The sequence below is a fragment of the Xenopus laevis genome, chromosome 6L, assembly GCF_017654675.1.
Source record: "Xenopus laevis strain J_2021 chromosome 6L, Xenopus_laevis_v10.1, whole genome shotgun sequence".
NCBI lineage: Eukaryota > Metazoa > Chordata > Amphibia > Anura > Pipidae > Xenopus > Xenopus laevis.
In genome coordinates this window covers 153,367,857-153,382,346 of record NC_054381.1, presented here as the reverse complement: position 1 = coordinate 153,382,346, position 14,490 = coordinate 153,367,857, and the positions used below count along the sequence as shown (strand labels likewise).

The 14,490-nt window shown below is 40.0% G+C and overlaps 1 protein-coding gene across 4 annotated transcripts in view; it reads left to right on the top strand.

Annotated features, from left to right (window-relative positions):
• asap1.L (ArfGAP with SH3 domain, ankyrin repeat and PH domain 1 L homeolog) overlaps nt 1-14,490 on the top strand; it is a 190,142-nt gene that overhangs the window by 16,288 nt on the left and 159,364 nt on the right. For all 4 annotated transcript variants that reach the window (XM_041566640.1, XM_041566643.1, XM_041566644.1 and 1 more), the window contains exon 2: nt 7,370-7,456. In XM_041566640.1, the coding sequence (XP_041422574.1) occupies nt 7,398-7,456 (59 nt within the window). In that variant the 5' untranslated portion in view covers nt 7,370-7,397. The remainder of the gene's footprint in view (nt 1-7,369; nt 7,457-14,490) is intronic.

The window sequence follows — 14,490 nt, the reverse complement described above, 5'->3', positions numbered from 1 at the left end:
GGAAACCTCAAACAGGAGTTCCCATTAGAGGGAAAAGGTCCTCCAAGTGAGGGCTAGATAACCTTAAGCCTAGTAATAACGTGCCCTAGAAGCAAAAGTCTTAAGGTAGTTAGTGAGCACTCTATGGTGCCAATTAATAGGTAATGGGGTCAGCACCCTAGTGGGTCCCTGCCAGATTATGGATGTGGATGGGATGTATACCTTTAAATCAAGGGAATGCTGTTGAATATATACTGGATACATACTTTGTAAAGAACTCCTCAAATTAAGCACCCTATGGGGCGAAATGCACTAGGCAAGATTGATTCCGCTCAATGCAGTGTGGCTTGGGTAGCCTCAAACAGGAGTACCCATTGGAGGGAAAAGGTCCTCCAAATGATAACCTTAGGCCTTGTAATAGTTTATCCTAGGAGCAACAGTCAGGACTAGGGTAGCTATTGAGCAGTCTATGGGGCCAATGAGTAGGTACAGGGCTAGCAACTTAGCAACCCAGAGTATGGATGTGAGTGAGGAGGCCTAGATGGAACCTTTAAATCAAGGGATGGCTGGTAATATAAACTAGACACTAGGTGGAAAGGAACCCAAGCAGTAATTGACCTCAGAAGGGGAGTAACCAGAAACAGATCTGACCAGGTGGGGGTGTGCTCATGGCAGTGAAGTTTCCTTGGAAAGGATCTGCTTGGACAGTAGGAGGTTGACACCCAGCCTCAAGTAGAGAGAGTTCCATATCTTTGGAAGGTCCTTTGTAAACAGCTCCTCAAATGAAGCACCCTATGGCGTTAAAAGCATTGGGAGAGATTGGTTCCAGTGTGGTGCAGTGTGGCTTGGGAAGCCTCAGACAGGAGTACTCATTGGAGGTCCTTCAAATAAGGGTTAGATAACCTTAGACCTAGTGATAACTTGCCATAGGAGCAACGGTCAGTAGCTAGTGAGCAGTCTATTGTACCAATGAATAGGTAATGGGGTTAACACCCTAGTGGGTCCCTTCCAGAGTATGTGAGCAAGGAGGCCTAGGTCTAGAATGGATGCCTTTACATCAAAGGATGGCTGGTGAATATATACTGGACACTAGGTGGAAAGGAACAGAGGCAGTGATTGGCCTAAGTTTGGGAGTAAACACACACGGATCTGACCAGGTGTAGGGTGTGCTAATGGCAGTGAAGTTGCTTTGGAAAGGATTTGCCTGAGCAGTGGGAGGTTGTCACCCAGCCTCAAATACCAGACTGAAGGACAGTGGTGAGAGAGAGTTCCATATCTTTGAAAGATGCTTTGCTAAGAGCTCATCAAATGAAGGACGATATGGAGCAAAATGCTTTGAGGAGCTAAAGGACCATAAAGCATGAGGGCACTTCAGTCAGATGCCTTATATGTAGTCATACTTGCACCTTATAAACATATTATACTTGGAACTGCCGCATCTTTATTGATTGTTTATACTCTTCTCTATACTCCTCCTGCTGCATTCCAACAGCTACTTATACATTATGTGTTTATTCTGAGTTAGTAAGGCCCCTGCAGGGCTACATTTGGCTTTGGTACAAGGCCCTGCTCTAATTGTTTGTGTGATGTGCAAGGAAGCTGTGGGAAATGTTGGGGTATGAGCACAGGAAAGAAGAAAACCCAACCATGAAGCTGTCTGACAGATGGTATAACAAACGTTAGCTTGTACTAACTACATCACATCGGGTGACATTCACATCACGTTTGCAAATATGAGCAGGAAATCATGACATCCCTCTATAATTTGTTGTAGCACCTACGGGAAAATGAGAATTATAATCATCAAAGTTCATCAGAAGAAAAAAAGAAAAGCTGCCTAGTCCTTATATGTCAATCACAGCTGCCTGCGGAGATTACGGTTAGGGTAGACTTTCTGTGGTTGCTGGGAAAGTGCTGGAAGATCCCAAGTACAATGACCAAACCATATGTGAACCAAGAGATTATGTTGATCACTGATACCACATACATATTGCAATACGCAATGTGACCAATGACTCACCTTCCTATGTGCATGCTTTGGGCTTTTTAGTGGTTCCCAAACTATGAGGCTGACCCCATTTGGAGGATCCATAGCAGTGGATGTGGAGACCCAGCCTGAAGGCCATTTAGGGTGTGGTTTGGGTTAAAAAAACACATATTTGCTCTACTAGATAGTCCTGGATGCCCAGAAAGAAGGCCAAATCCTTCAGATGTTTTTGTTATTTAATGGCAACAATGTGTAAAGGTGACTAAATGTTGTACCTGAAAAGATGGCTCAAAACCAAAAAGTTCAAAAACCCGATTCCTACAGCCTCATGTTCACTTACTCGGCTTTAAGAAGCAACAGACCTGCCTCGGACATGGTGGGGTATTTAGTATGATGTAGAGAGCGATATTCTCAGACAATTTGCAATTGGTTTTCATTTTTTATTATTTGTGGTTTTTGAGCTTTTATTTAGCAGCTCTCTCATTTGCATTTTCACCAATCTGGTTGCTAGTGTTCAAATTACCCTAGCAACCATGCCTTGATTTGAATAAGGAACTAAAAGATGGATAGAAGAGGGCCTAACTAGAAAGATGAGTTATACAAAGTAGCAATATCAATAAATGTGTAGCTTTACAGAGCATTTGTTTTTTTTACATGGGGTCAGTGACCCCCATTTGAAAGCTGTAAAGAGTCAGAAGAAAAAAAGCAAATAATTGAAACATCATAAAAAAAAAAATTCAAAATCAATTGAAAAGTTGCTTAGAACTGGCCATTCTATAACATTCTAAAAGTTAATTTAAAGGTGAACTGCCCCTTTAAGAAGGATATCATTAGTGTGCAAGGCTCCACCCTATTTTTGTATTAAAAACAGTCCTGCTGGGAAAGTCCTAAATGTCCTAGTGAGATGCCTGCAGTTCACTAGCGCGGTTTGAATATTTAAACCACTTGTGGGTATATTGCACATGGGTACCCAACGCAATGCAGGCATCAGGTAGAAGAAATTACTCTCTTCTACCTGCCACTAGTTAATAAAATAGTTGTCCCCTGTAAGAGAGATTTTTTAGCAGTTCATAACCAAAAAGCAACAGAGGCCTTAAAGGGATACTGTTCTTTCTCAAAAGAACAAACTGTTTATATATTTAATTTTGAAATCTGACATGGGGCTAGACATATTGTCAGTTTCCCAGCTGCCTCCAGTCATGTGACTTGTGCTCTGATAATCTTCAGTCACTCTTTACTGCTGTACTGCAAGTTGGACTGATTTCACCCCCTTACCTCCCCCCCCCCAGCAGCCTAACAACAGAACAATGGGAAGGTAACCATATAGCAGCTCCCTAACACAAGATAACAGCTCCCTGGTAGATCTTAAGATGGCCATAGATGTTGAGATTTTTAAAAGATCTAATCCTCATCGTGAGACCACAATTTTCTCGGAACGATTGTACGAATTGACCATCAACTAAAAAGACCAATTTCCCAGGAAAACAAAGGGGAGCTGCCTGCTTGGCCCTGCAAACATAGATAGATTGGACTGGGGTCGACAAAGATTTTTTGACCTGGCCGATCAATTTCCTGACAGATGTCGGCCGTATAATTGTAAGATGTATGATTGTTCCCACTAACCGCACGATAATTTCGAAGGATTGGTCGGACTTCCCTAAAATCAGTCGTTCGACAAGAGGAATCGTCATGTCTATGGGGAGCTTAAGAACAGCACTCAATAGTAAAATCCAGGTCCCACTGTGACACATTCAGTTACATTGAGTAGGAGAAACAACAGCCTGCCAGAAAGCAGTTCCATCCTAAAGTGCTGGCTCTTTCTGAAAGCACATGACCAGGCAAAATGACCTGAGATGCACCTACACACCAATATTACAACTAAAAGTTTAATTAAATTTTATATTGTAGAGGGAATTATTTACAGTGTAAACAGTGTCATTTAGAAATCAAAACAACACCATAAAAATCATGACAGAATCCCTTTAAGCATGGGAAAATATACATTATCCAAAGTTCCCCTTTCAAGCAGGAGGTGGTTGACTTGGGTCCCTGCTGAAAGCATTTGTTTGGACCCACAAATCAAAACAAAGCCGTTCCTTGGCTCCAACTAATAAACACGCGCTCGGCAACTGTGGTCTCACAACCCTTCTCATATAAATATCTATAAAAGGTTAAAATCTAGATCTTCCCTCTATTTTACTGTCCAGTGTTCTCTGGATTTCTCCGGAAAAAAAACATTTCCATCCACTTCTGGGCGAGAAAAAGGACATTGAAGCCATCTGCAGACGCTGTTCAGGATTCCACAACTTTCTTCACCTTTTAGAAAATCCCGGTTTTGCTCTTGGACTATATGAGGTTTCTGTAGTGCCGACTGACTCGCAGATCTCTCCCTTTTATAAAACAATTCCCAAACGGATTGTGCCCAGCTGCTAACTCTCTTTGTAAGTCTCAGGGTCACTATTATGTGAATTTTTTAAAAACTGTACTAGATTTTATTTTATTTGAAATGTATGTTATTTATGAACACATTTGAACGTCTAAAATTCAATCTAATAGTCCTGACCCGAAAACTCAAATAAATTTCGAAGCAATTGAATTAAAATTTTTCATAAAAAAAAATTGAATGAGCGGAAGAAAAATATGTGACACGCAAAAGTCACGTTTTTTTTCTCCCATTGGGGAGTCATTTTCAAAGCAAAAAATTGGCTCATAACTACTATGAACATCTTCAAATAGTTCAAGGGACCTCTGCCATAGACTTCTACATAAACTCTGCAGGTTTTAGGTGGAGAATAATCAAATTAGAACTTTTTCACATTCAAATTGGAGTTGGTGGTTTTAAATTCAAATTTGTGAGTTTTGACCCAAAAAAAAATTAAAAATTTGTAATTTGAATTTACCATCCGAACCTTTGTAAATCTGTATCTATATAGAAAATGTCTTTAAAGGGGCAGTTCACTTTTGAGTTCACTTTTAGTATGTTATAGAATGGTATTATTTTAAGCCACTTTTAAACTTCAATTTTTCTTTTTTTCACTTTTAATTTTGTATGAATTATTTTCCTTCTTCTGAGTGTTTCCAGCTTACAAATGGGGGTCAGTGACCCCATCTAAAAACAAATGCTCTGTAAAGCTACAAATGTATGGTTATTGCTACTTTTTAATATTTATCTTTCTATCCCAGCCCTATTCAAATCAGTGCATGGTTGCTAGGGTAATTTGGACCCTAAAAACAAGATTGGTGAAATTGCAAACTGGAGAGCAGCTGAATAAAAGAAAAAATAACCAAAACACAAATAATAAAAAATGAACATCACTCTCTACATCTGGGATCAGCCACTTTTTTTTACCCATGATCCACTTTCAACAGTAAAGAAAACACTGGAGAGCAACACAAGCATGAACAAAGTTCCTGTACCCGACCCGTACTCGCAACCTGCAACCCGGACCTGCAATCCGCATTCTTACACGCTTGTACCTTATCCGCAACTCGCTGACTATCAAGAATCAGGAAGTGCTGTCATTGTAAACCTGGAAGTGACATCATCGGAAGTAGGCGTGATCAGAAAAAAGGAGTAAAACAGGAAGTGCTATCATTGTAAACCAGTAGTGACATAATCGGAAGTAGATGTGATTAAAAAAAGGATTATTGAGAAGACCCACGGCCTGACCCGCAACCCCGCATAACCGCCGACCCGCGTCTATACCCGCAGCCGGAACATCTACCCGCAACCCGCAGGGTACTGCAGGTATTTGCGGGTACCTGACCCGCTGCAGGACTCTAGCCCGTGTTCTTCTGGAGTAGGTACAAGGGTCAATTGGTGGGCTCAAAAGCACTACACTCCTTTGGACTATATATGTCAACAATGGGCTATACAGTATATGTCAAGATATAAGGGATCTGGGCCACTTTTTAGAAATCTGTAACTTAAAACAACTAATGGAAATACAATGCTGTTTGTACAGTGCAGTTGAACGGGATGAAATCCTCTATGGGGTTTGGTCAATTTAATAAAAAATGTAGAGGGATCTGGAACAAGACCAGCAATGGTCAGCTGCAATCCTCATGAATGATTTAGCTAATCAATGAGAAGAAAGTGTCTATACAAGTGAAACAAAAACAGAACTAAAATATAAAAGAGTTTGGCAAAGAATAGTTTACTGGTTCCAGGGCCAAAAACTAGAAGGGAAGCTATTTCTCCAATATCAACAATACCTGACTTAAGGTGGCCATAAAAGTAGAGATCCGCACGTTTGGCGGATCTCTCCTCAATTTGCCGATTGAAGTGGGCGATATCGGGCTGATCTGATTGTGGGCCCTAGGGCCCAACGATCGGATCATAATGCATCCGATACGGGTGGTCGTGTCACGGGACCGCATACTCACACAGATGCCACATATCAATTGGGGAAGCCCGTCGGATGGTACCACACACGAGCCAATAAGATGCCAACTCTGTCTGTCGGCAGCTTTTATCGGCCCATGTATAGGGGCCATTAGGAACTAATATTCTTACGTGGCCAGAGGCAAATGGTGAACCAACATTATTCACTAAATAGAAGAGGACACGAAAGTAACATTCCACATTAGCTTGAATAAAATGCTAAACCAGAGTTCTACACAGGCTACACAAGAGCCTATGAGCAAGAGACATTCGGTGCTTACTGCAGAATTATTAAAAGAAATGAATTTAATATCTGAGAAGAGCTAAAACTGATCAAATTAAAGATTTTTCACTTCTAAAGTAAACATATTGGTGGACATATTGCTGGACAATGAAATCTATGGGGTTCCACCTTCCAAAAATATTTATATTAAAGGAGAAGGAAAGACTAAAACTAAGTAAGCTTTATCAGAAAGGTCTATATAAATACACCAGTAAACCCTCAAAGTTATGCTGCTCTGAGTCCTCTGTCAAAAGAAACACAGCATTTCTTTCCTTCTATTGTGTACTCATGGGCTTCTGTATCAGACTTCCGGTTTTCAGCTTAAACCTCCAGGTCTTGGGCTTGAGCATGCTCAGTTTGCTCCTCTCCCCCACCCCTTCCTCCTCCCATGTCTGCTGTAATCTGAGCTCAGAGCTGTAAGTGAGCAGGGAGAAACTCAGGCAGGAAGTGATGTCACACCAAGATAAAATGGCAGCTGCTATCCTAAACAAACCGAGACAGTGTCTAGAGCTGTTTACTCAGGTATAGTAAAGGATTCCGCAGAATAAATATAGCGTTCTATCTTGCACTATTGTAGCTAATCTGTTGGCAAGAAACTGTCTTGTAGCTTTCCTTCTTCTTTAAGCCCATTTGCGAGATTTAAAATGACATGCTAACGTATTAACTCTGTGTTTACATTTCACAAAGGCATTAATGTATGAAATTCATTTAAATTGCAACTTGTCATTGTTTCCAGGTTGTTTTCTTATGGTGACGGCAGCGACATGCGATCTTCGGCCTCTAGACTTTCGAGTTTTTCCTCTAGAGACTCACTATGGAACCGGTAGGACGTTTTATACTTTCCCAATGTTTATGTTCCTGTTTTATAAACTGTTCTGCAAGCATCTCCAGAACTAGAACTGCCGCCTATGAGTTCACCATTTACAGTTCATTTATTAGTAGCAGTTTGGAAAGACAAGGGCTTCTTTGCTATGGAGCCTAGATGTTTGCAAATTGTTTAAAGGGGTTGTTCAGCTTTAAATTAACTTTTAGTATGATGTAGAGAGGGATATCCTGAAACTATTTGCAATTGGTTTTCATTTTTTATTATTTGCGGTTTTCAAGTTATTTAGCTTTTTATTCAGCAGCTCTCCAGTTTCAGCAACCTGGTTGTTAAGGCCCAATTTACCCTAGTAACCATGCATTAATTTGAATAATAGACTGGATTATGACAAGAAGAGGGCCTGAAAAAAAGATGAGTAATAAAATGTAGCAATAACAATTAGAGCATTATTTACTAAAATCCAGTCTGGCTTTTTGGGGCAAAACTCAAATTTTTTAAGGTTTTTTTTTTAAACTCAAATTTTTCAAGATTTATTAAAGCCCGATGGAGCAAAAAGCCCAAATCTGAAAATCCGCCATCTCAGACCTGCCAAGGTTGTGTATAAGTCAATGGCAGAGGTCCCTATCCTATTTTGAAGTTTCCGTGGTCTGCACTGGAATTAGCCCGAAAATCTAACCATTGCGGGCTTTCCGGGAAAAAGCCTGAAAAAAACAAAGGGATTTGGAAAAAAAATATGATTTAGGTTTTCAAAAGTTTTTCTCGAGTTTTTACCCGAAACAGATAAATCAAGCTTTTTTAATAATACATAAGGTAAAATTGGGTATGGGAGTTTGGTCGTGGTTTTTTAATTTAAAAAAATAAGATAGAATTGGAGCATTTGTTTTTTAGATGGGGTCAGTGACCCGCATTTGAAAGTTGTAAAAAGTCAGAAGAAAAAAACAAATAATTAAAAAACTATAAAATTAAATAAATAATGAAGACCAATTAAAGTTGCTTAGATCTGGCCATTCTATAACATACTAAACCTTAATTGAAAGGTGAACCGCCCCATTGAAAAATATTTTTGGAGTAATACCCCATCTGTTAATTCAAGTCCCGGCAATGATAATCACATCCGTAATGGCTTTTAGAAAGCCAGTCTAATGCACAGTCTCAAGGGCAAATGTGGGAATCACTTTGCTAAATGTTCCTCATCTCCTTTTCCTTTGGATTCGCTCACTCTTGGGGAATCATGGAGGTATGTGCTATACAGCAAGGTAATATCTGTCTCCCAGTTAGAAGAGTCAGACTCATTACAGGTACGGGACCTCTTATACAGAATATATACCAGATAACAGATCTTTCTGTAATTTGGATCTTCATACCTTAAGTCTACTAAAAAAAAATCATGTAACCATTAAATAAACCCAATAGGCTGGTTTTGCTTCCAATAAGAATTAATTATATCTTAGTTGGGATCAAGTACAAGTTACTGTTTTATTATTACACAGAAAAAGGAAATAATTTTAAAAAATTTGGGTTATTTGATTATAACGGAGTCTATGGGAGACGGTCTTTCCATAATTCTGAGCTTTCTGGATAACGGGTTTCCAGATAACGGATCTCATACCTGTTTTTATTTCCTGGTCAATGCATGCCACCAGCAGGTACTTTCTGGGCCTCATTTGGAAGTGTGAATGCGTGCTCACACCCTAAGTGGTGACTGATCATCTGCTACTGATTTAATGAGTACACATGGACATGACTGGTTGATGAATTAAAGACAATCAGCATAGATAGCATGGATGTGTATAAGGGTCAGATTAGTCACCCGGCAACAAATCTCCTCTTCTTTGGGGTTGACTAATCTCCCCTAACTGCCTCCCGCCAGCTAGAATTTAAATCGCTTCCAGGATGGCAGTCGGAGCGATTCGTTTTCTGAAGTCGCCCGAAATTGCCTCACAAGGAAACTTCGGGCGACTTCGGAAAACGAAGCACTCTGAGTGAGATTTACATCGCCGGCGATTTACATTCTAGCCGGCGGGAGGCAGTTCAGGGAAAACACCTTTTCAGCTTTATTTTGAAGATTCTGCTTATCAATACAACCATTTGTTGCCAAGATTGCAGCCTCTGCATAAAGCGCTGACACTAATAAAGGCATGGGATCTGTTATGCAAAACCCCATTATCCAGAAAGCTCCAAAATACAGAAAGGCCGTCTCTCATACACTTAATTTTATCCAATAATCCAATTTTATAAAAATGATTTCCTTTTTCTGTGTAATAATAAAACAGTAGATTGTACTTGATCCCAACTAAGATATAATTAATCCTTATTGGAAGCAAAACCAGCCTATTGGGTTTATTTAATTTACATGATTTCCTAGTAGACTTAAGGTATGAAGATCCAAATTATAGAAAGATTAGTTATCTGGAGAACTCCAGGTCCCGAGCATTCTGGATAACAGGTCCCATACTTGTACCAGGTGTTTCATGATAATGCCAGCCATGCATATTATATGTACAGTACTTAGCCAGAAGGTCCCACAAGTAGCAGGTTTTGGACTCAGTAATGGTTTAGCATATGCTACTGATCTGCTGTACAAAGGCAAGGCACCTGCAATACCCATGGGATTTCTATATGAAGGGAGAGTAGGCCATTCCCTAATTAATTATGCTTTTTATTTATTCACTAAGTAATAATTCATTGATTCCTTCACTGAGTGGCTTTTTTCAATCTCTTAACGTTTAAAAGCACAAGAACTGTAAATGCTTGCCCAGCACTCTAATGTCTCTATAGTATGATCTCAGTTTAACTTGCATACACCCAAAAAGCCTGGGGTCCCAGCTCTGAGCTTTCTCTACTGTGATTGGTCTGCATGAATTTATGGGCCTTATTAATCAAAGTCCGAATTTATCTGATTATTTTAATCAAAAAAGTCCAACCAAACCAGAATCTACTACTGGACCTTATTTATAATAAAAAAAAAATCCAATGTCCAAATAGTATGGTTTTTTTTCAGATTTATTTCCCGAATTACTCGATTTTTTTCAGGTTTTCTCCCGAAAAGAGCTAATTTTTCGGATATTTGCCCGAAAAAGTCAGATTTTCAGGCTAATTCCAGTGCAGACCACAGAAACTTCCAAATAGAATAGGAACCTCTTCCATTCCATATACAACCTCGGCAGGTCTGAGATGCTGGATTTTCTGATTTGGACTTTTTTCATCCTCGGGGTAAAATAAATCTCGAGGGTTTTTTTTTCCCACTAAAAATCCAGATATACTGTATACACTGTATACAGGTATGGGACTTGTTATTCAGAATGCTCAGGACCTGGGGTTTACGGATTAGGGATCTTTCTGTAATTTGTATCTCCATACCAAAGAAAACATTTAATCTGGCAGATATTTCAGTTTTCCTGCTCAAGCTTCCTAGTAATGTCCGTCACGGGCAGTAATTTAAAGGAAAACAGCAATAAGAGAGAACTGTAAATAATCTGAATTTCCCAGAAAGGCATTGGTCTCTGTGCCTGATTCATTACAAGACCTCACATTACCCCTTTACATCATGTTCCAGTATGCCGAGCTCTGGAATAATGGGGGAATGAGAATTAAATCTGTTGTGTGCAAATATTTTTATCTCGTCAAAGTTTATACCTGAATGAATGTTTTTTTAATTTATCAGTTTAGCGTCTGTGTTTATTTATGTTGTGCATAGGGGGGCCCCCATGGCAGGTCAATGTCAATGGCTGCCTCATCATTGCATCTAAATTGTGTGCAACATGAGTGGGACCCAGTAAAATACAAGGAAAGCTTCAATCCAAGGATGCCAAAAGTTAGGGCACCCCCAAGGATTCTATTGACTTACCTGATACCTCGGGTTGGTGCTCCTGTTAGCAGAAAACTGAACCAGCCGGGGGAACTAGTGAGCGATCCTCTTCCTCCTTACTTCTTTCTTCAAAATCCAGCAGCCAACTGATGCTCAGTAGAGCGAAAAAAACAGCTTTTTTGTTAAAGGGGTTGTTCCCCTTTAAATTACCTTTTATGTAGAGCAGTGGCATAACTATAGAGGAAGCCTGGACTCTGTAGATAAAGGGATACTGTCATGGGAAAAAGTTTTTTCCCAAAACGCATCAGTTAATAAAGCTGTTCCAGAAGAATTCTGCACTGAAATCCATTTTTCAAAAGAGCAAACAGATTTTTTTAATACTTAATTATGAAATTTGACATGGGGCTAGGCATATTGTCAGTTTCCCAGCTGCCCCCAGTCATCTGACTTGTGCGCTGATAAACTTCAGTCACTTCAGCCTAACAACAGAACAATGGGCGTGCAGCGTCTGCATCCGATGCGACAATTGAATTACTTACCTTATTTCCGTCACATCTGACGTGACGCCTGAGATTTTGCGCAGCGCGTCGGAATTGCCTGTTTAGTCCTGCCCTAGGGGTCGTCACTAATTATCCAGCAGACAATTAGTTTGGTCTGTAAGCTGATGCTACAGGGCTGATTATTAAATTCTGATGCTAATTGCACTGGTTTCTGTGCTGCCATGTAGTAATTATCTGTATTAATTACTAATCAGCCTTATATTGTGCCATTTCTATTCTATGTGTACTGTATATTGTGAGTGGGTCCCTAAGCTCAGTAAGTGACAGCAGCACAGAGCATGTGCAGTGAATCAGCAGAAAAGAAGATGGGGAGCTACTGGGGCATCTTTGGAGACACAGATCTTTATTGCTAAAGGGCTGTGGTTGCCTTGGGCTGGTACAGAAGCACAAAACATAATGTACAACATTTCTTTAGTTAAGCTTTAGTTCTCCTGTAATCAGGTGATCAGCCTAAAGTCATTGGAGATAGAGTCTTTGAATCAGTTCTTAAGGTGAGAATTACTATGGGTTCACACAATTCTCAGCTCTTACATCGGGGCCTCCGGGCCGCACACATTGAGCAAGGCGCTGTCTCATGCACAGATCAGGCTCACTTTGTGTCTCTCTCTGGACATTATAGGTGTTTATAAAGGATGCAGCTGGACTGCGGGAATATTATGTTTCAATAGCTCACCACTCAACACATGAGCGCACTCCATAAAAACAGGAACCGATGAGTCAGGGAATTCAACATGTGACATTACAGCCAATCTGTTTTCATTTGAAGCTCGTTTAGGCTCTCCTCATTTTGCTTGTGGAGCAATGTCACATACCCTTATCTGGCACCGTTCCTATGGGCAAACTGAGATGATCCACCCCTATACTTCCAAGCCTGATTCCCAGCATATGCAACGCACGGCACAACCTGGTTTCAATTATAACGCTCGCCGCTGCATTTATCATGAGATGAGTGGCCAAAATAGCTTTAACAGGAATCAGTGTAGGAGACAAAGAGAGAAAAAAGACTTGGAAGGAGAAACCAGGTTTCATTGAACTCATCTGGCCTTTAGTACTAGTATTTATATCAGGCCTTCACTTATTACGCTGGGCAACATATGCTTGCCATTAGCAAATTTAACCAATTAGGTGCCGCAGTTCAGCCTGCTTCCTTTAATAACATTCATTCTTATATATACATTCTCGTGGACTTTCCATTATACAGAAGGTCAATATTTTAACGGTTTGAAAGTTGTTTCAAAATGTAATTGCTTTTGAAACCAGTATTTATCCCTTTATGTTTTCTGGTTCCGACTCCTGAAACAACGCAACAGAAGTCACTTCTCTTCCAGGCCTGCGGCATTGTTTCAAGGAGTCAGAACCAGGAGTGCAGAAATTGTTTTCAAAAGCAGTTACATTTCCAAATCACTTTAAAACGACTCTAAGGGGGTTATTTATCAAAGGTCGAGTGTTAAAAGTTTTTTATACCTCGAATTAACTCACAACTCGAATGTTTTTTTTATTTAAAGGAGAAGGAATACCATTTTACACACCATTTATTTACCTGACACCCCGGGCCGGTGCTCCTATAAGCAGAAAACGGCACCGGCCCAGGTTTCTTCTAGTAAGCACCACAAAGCGATCCTCTTCCTGCTTCTTTGGGTCTTCTTGCGGCTGTGCAACTGCAATAGAGTGAAAAGCCGATTTTTAAAGAAAAAGCCGCTATTTCATTCTACTGCGCATGCGTCTGCCCCGGGAAATTTGTAAAACCGAAGAAGAAGGAAGGTGAACGTTCCGTGGCGCTCGCTAGAGTGGTTTTCTGCTGATAGGAGCACCAGTCCGGGGTGTCAGGTAAGTAAAAGTAATCAACTGGGGGTGCCTTACTTTTGGCACCCCAAGTGTGAAATGGTATTCCTTCTCCTTTAAGAAAAAACTTGAAAGGGAAAAAACAGATTCTGCGAGTTTGAGATACCCGAACACTTGAATTGATTGAGTTTTCGGGAAAAACCCTACAAAAAAAAAAACTGAGACATCATGCAGGCTGTTAACCTCTTCAAATGGTTCAAGGGACCTCTACCATTGACTTCTACATGACCTTGGCGGCGTGCGTCAAAACTTTTTTGGGTGTCTGCGACATTTCACTGGCGGCGAGTTTTTGGCAAAACTAAACGGGTCAAATTCGGCCATCCCTAGTTTTAGATGGTGTATTTTCTGATTTGAACTATTTCCAGGGTCGGGGTATAATAAATCTCAAAACATTCGAGTTTTATAAAAGAATTAAAAAAGATTTTGTTTATTTCTAACTCGAAAATGTGAGTTTTGAACAAAAAATGCAACTCGAATTTCTGTGGAAAACACAACTGGTGGTAGGTGTATCTGCTCCTTGCTGTATAATTGTAATACTTACTGTTTACTGTTATGTAATTGTGGCTATGTTTAAACGTTAGGTATATACCATGTAAGCTTATGTATTGTATTATACAGGCCTACTATTGTGGCTTTGTGTGTATTATTTGCATAAACAAGTAAAACTTTATTTTAAATATACCATACTTGCCTTCTTTTGAGTGTGCATACCTATCTATATATTGAAAACACAACTGGAACCTTAATGAATCTGTCCCTAAATGTGTAATAGATGTATACAGGTATGGGACCTGTTATCCAGAATGCTTGGGACCTGGGGTTTC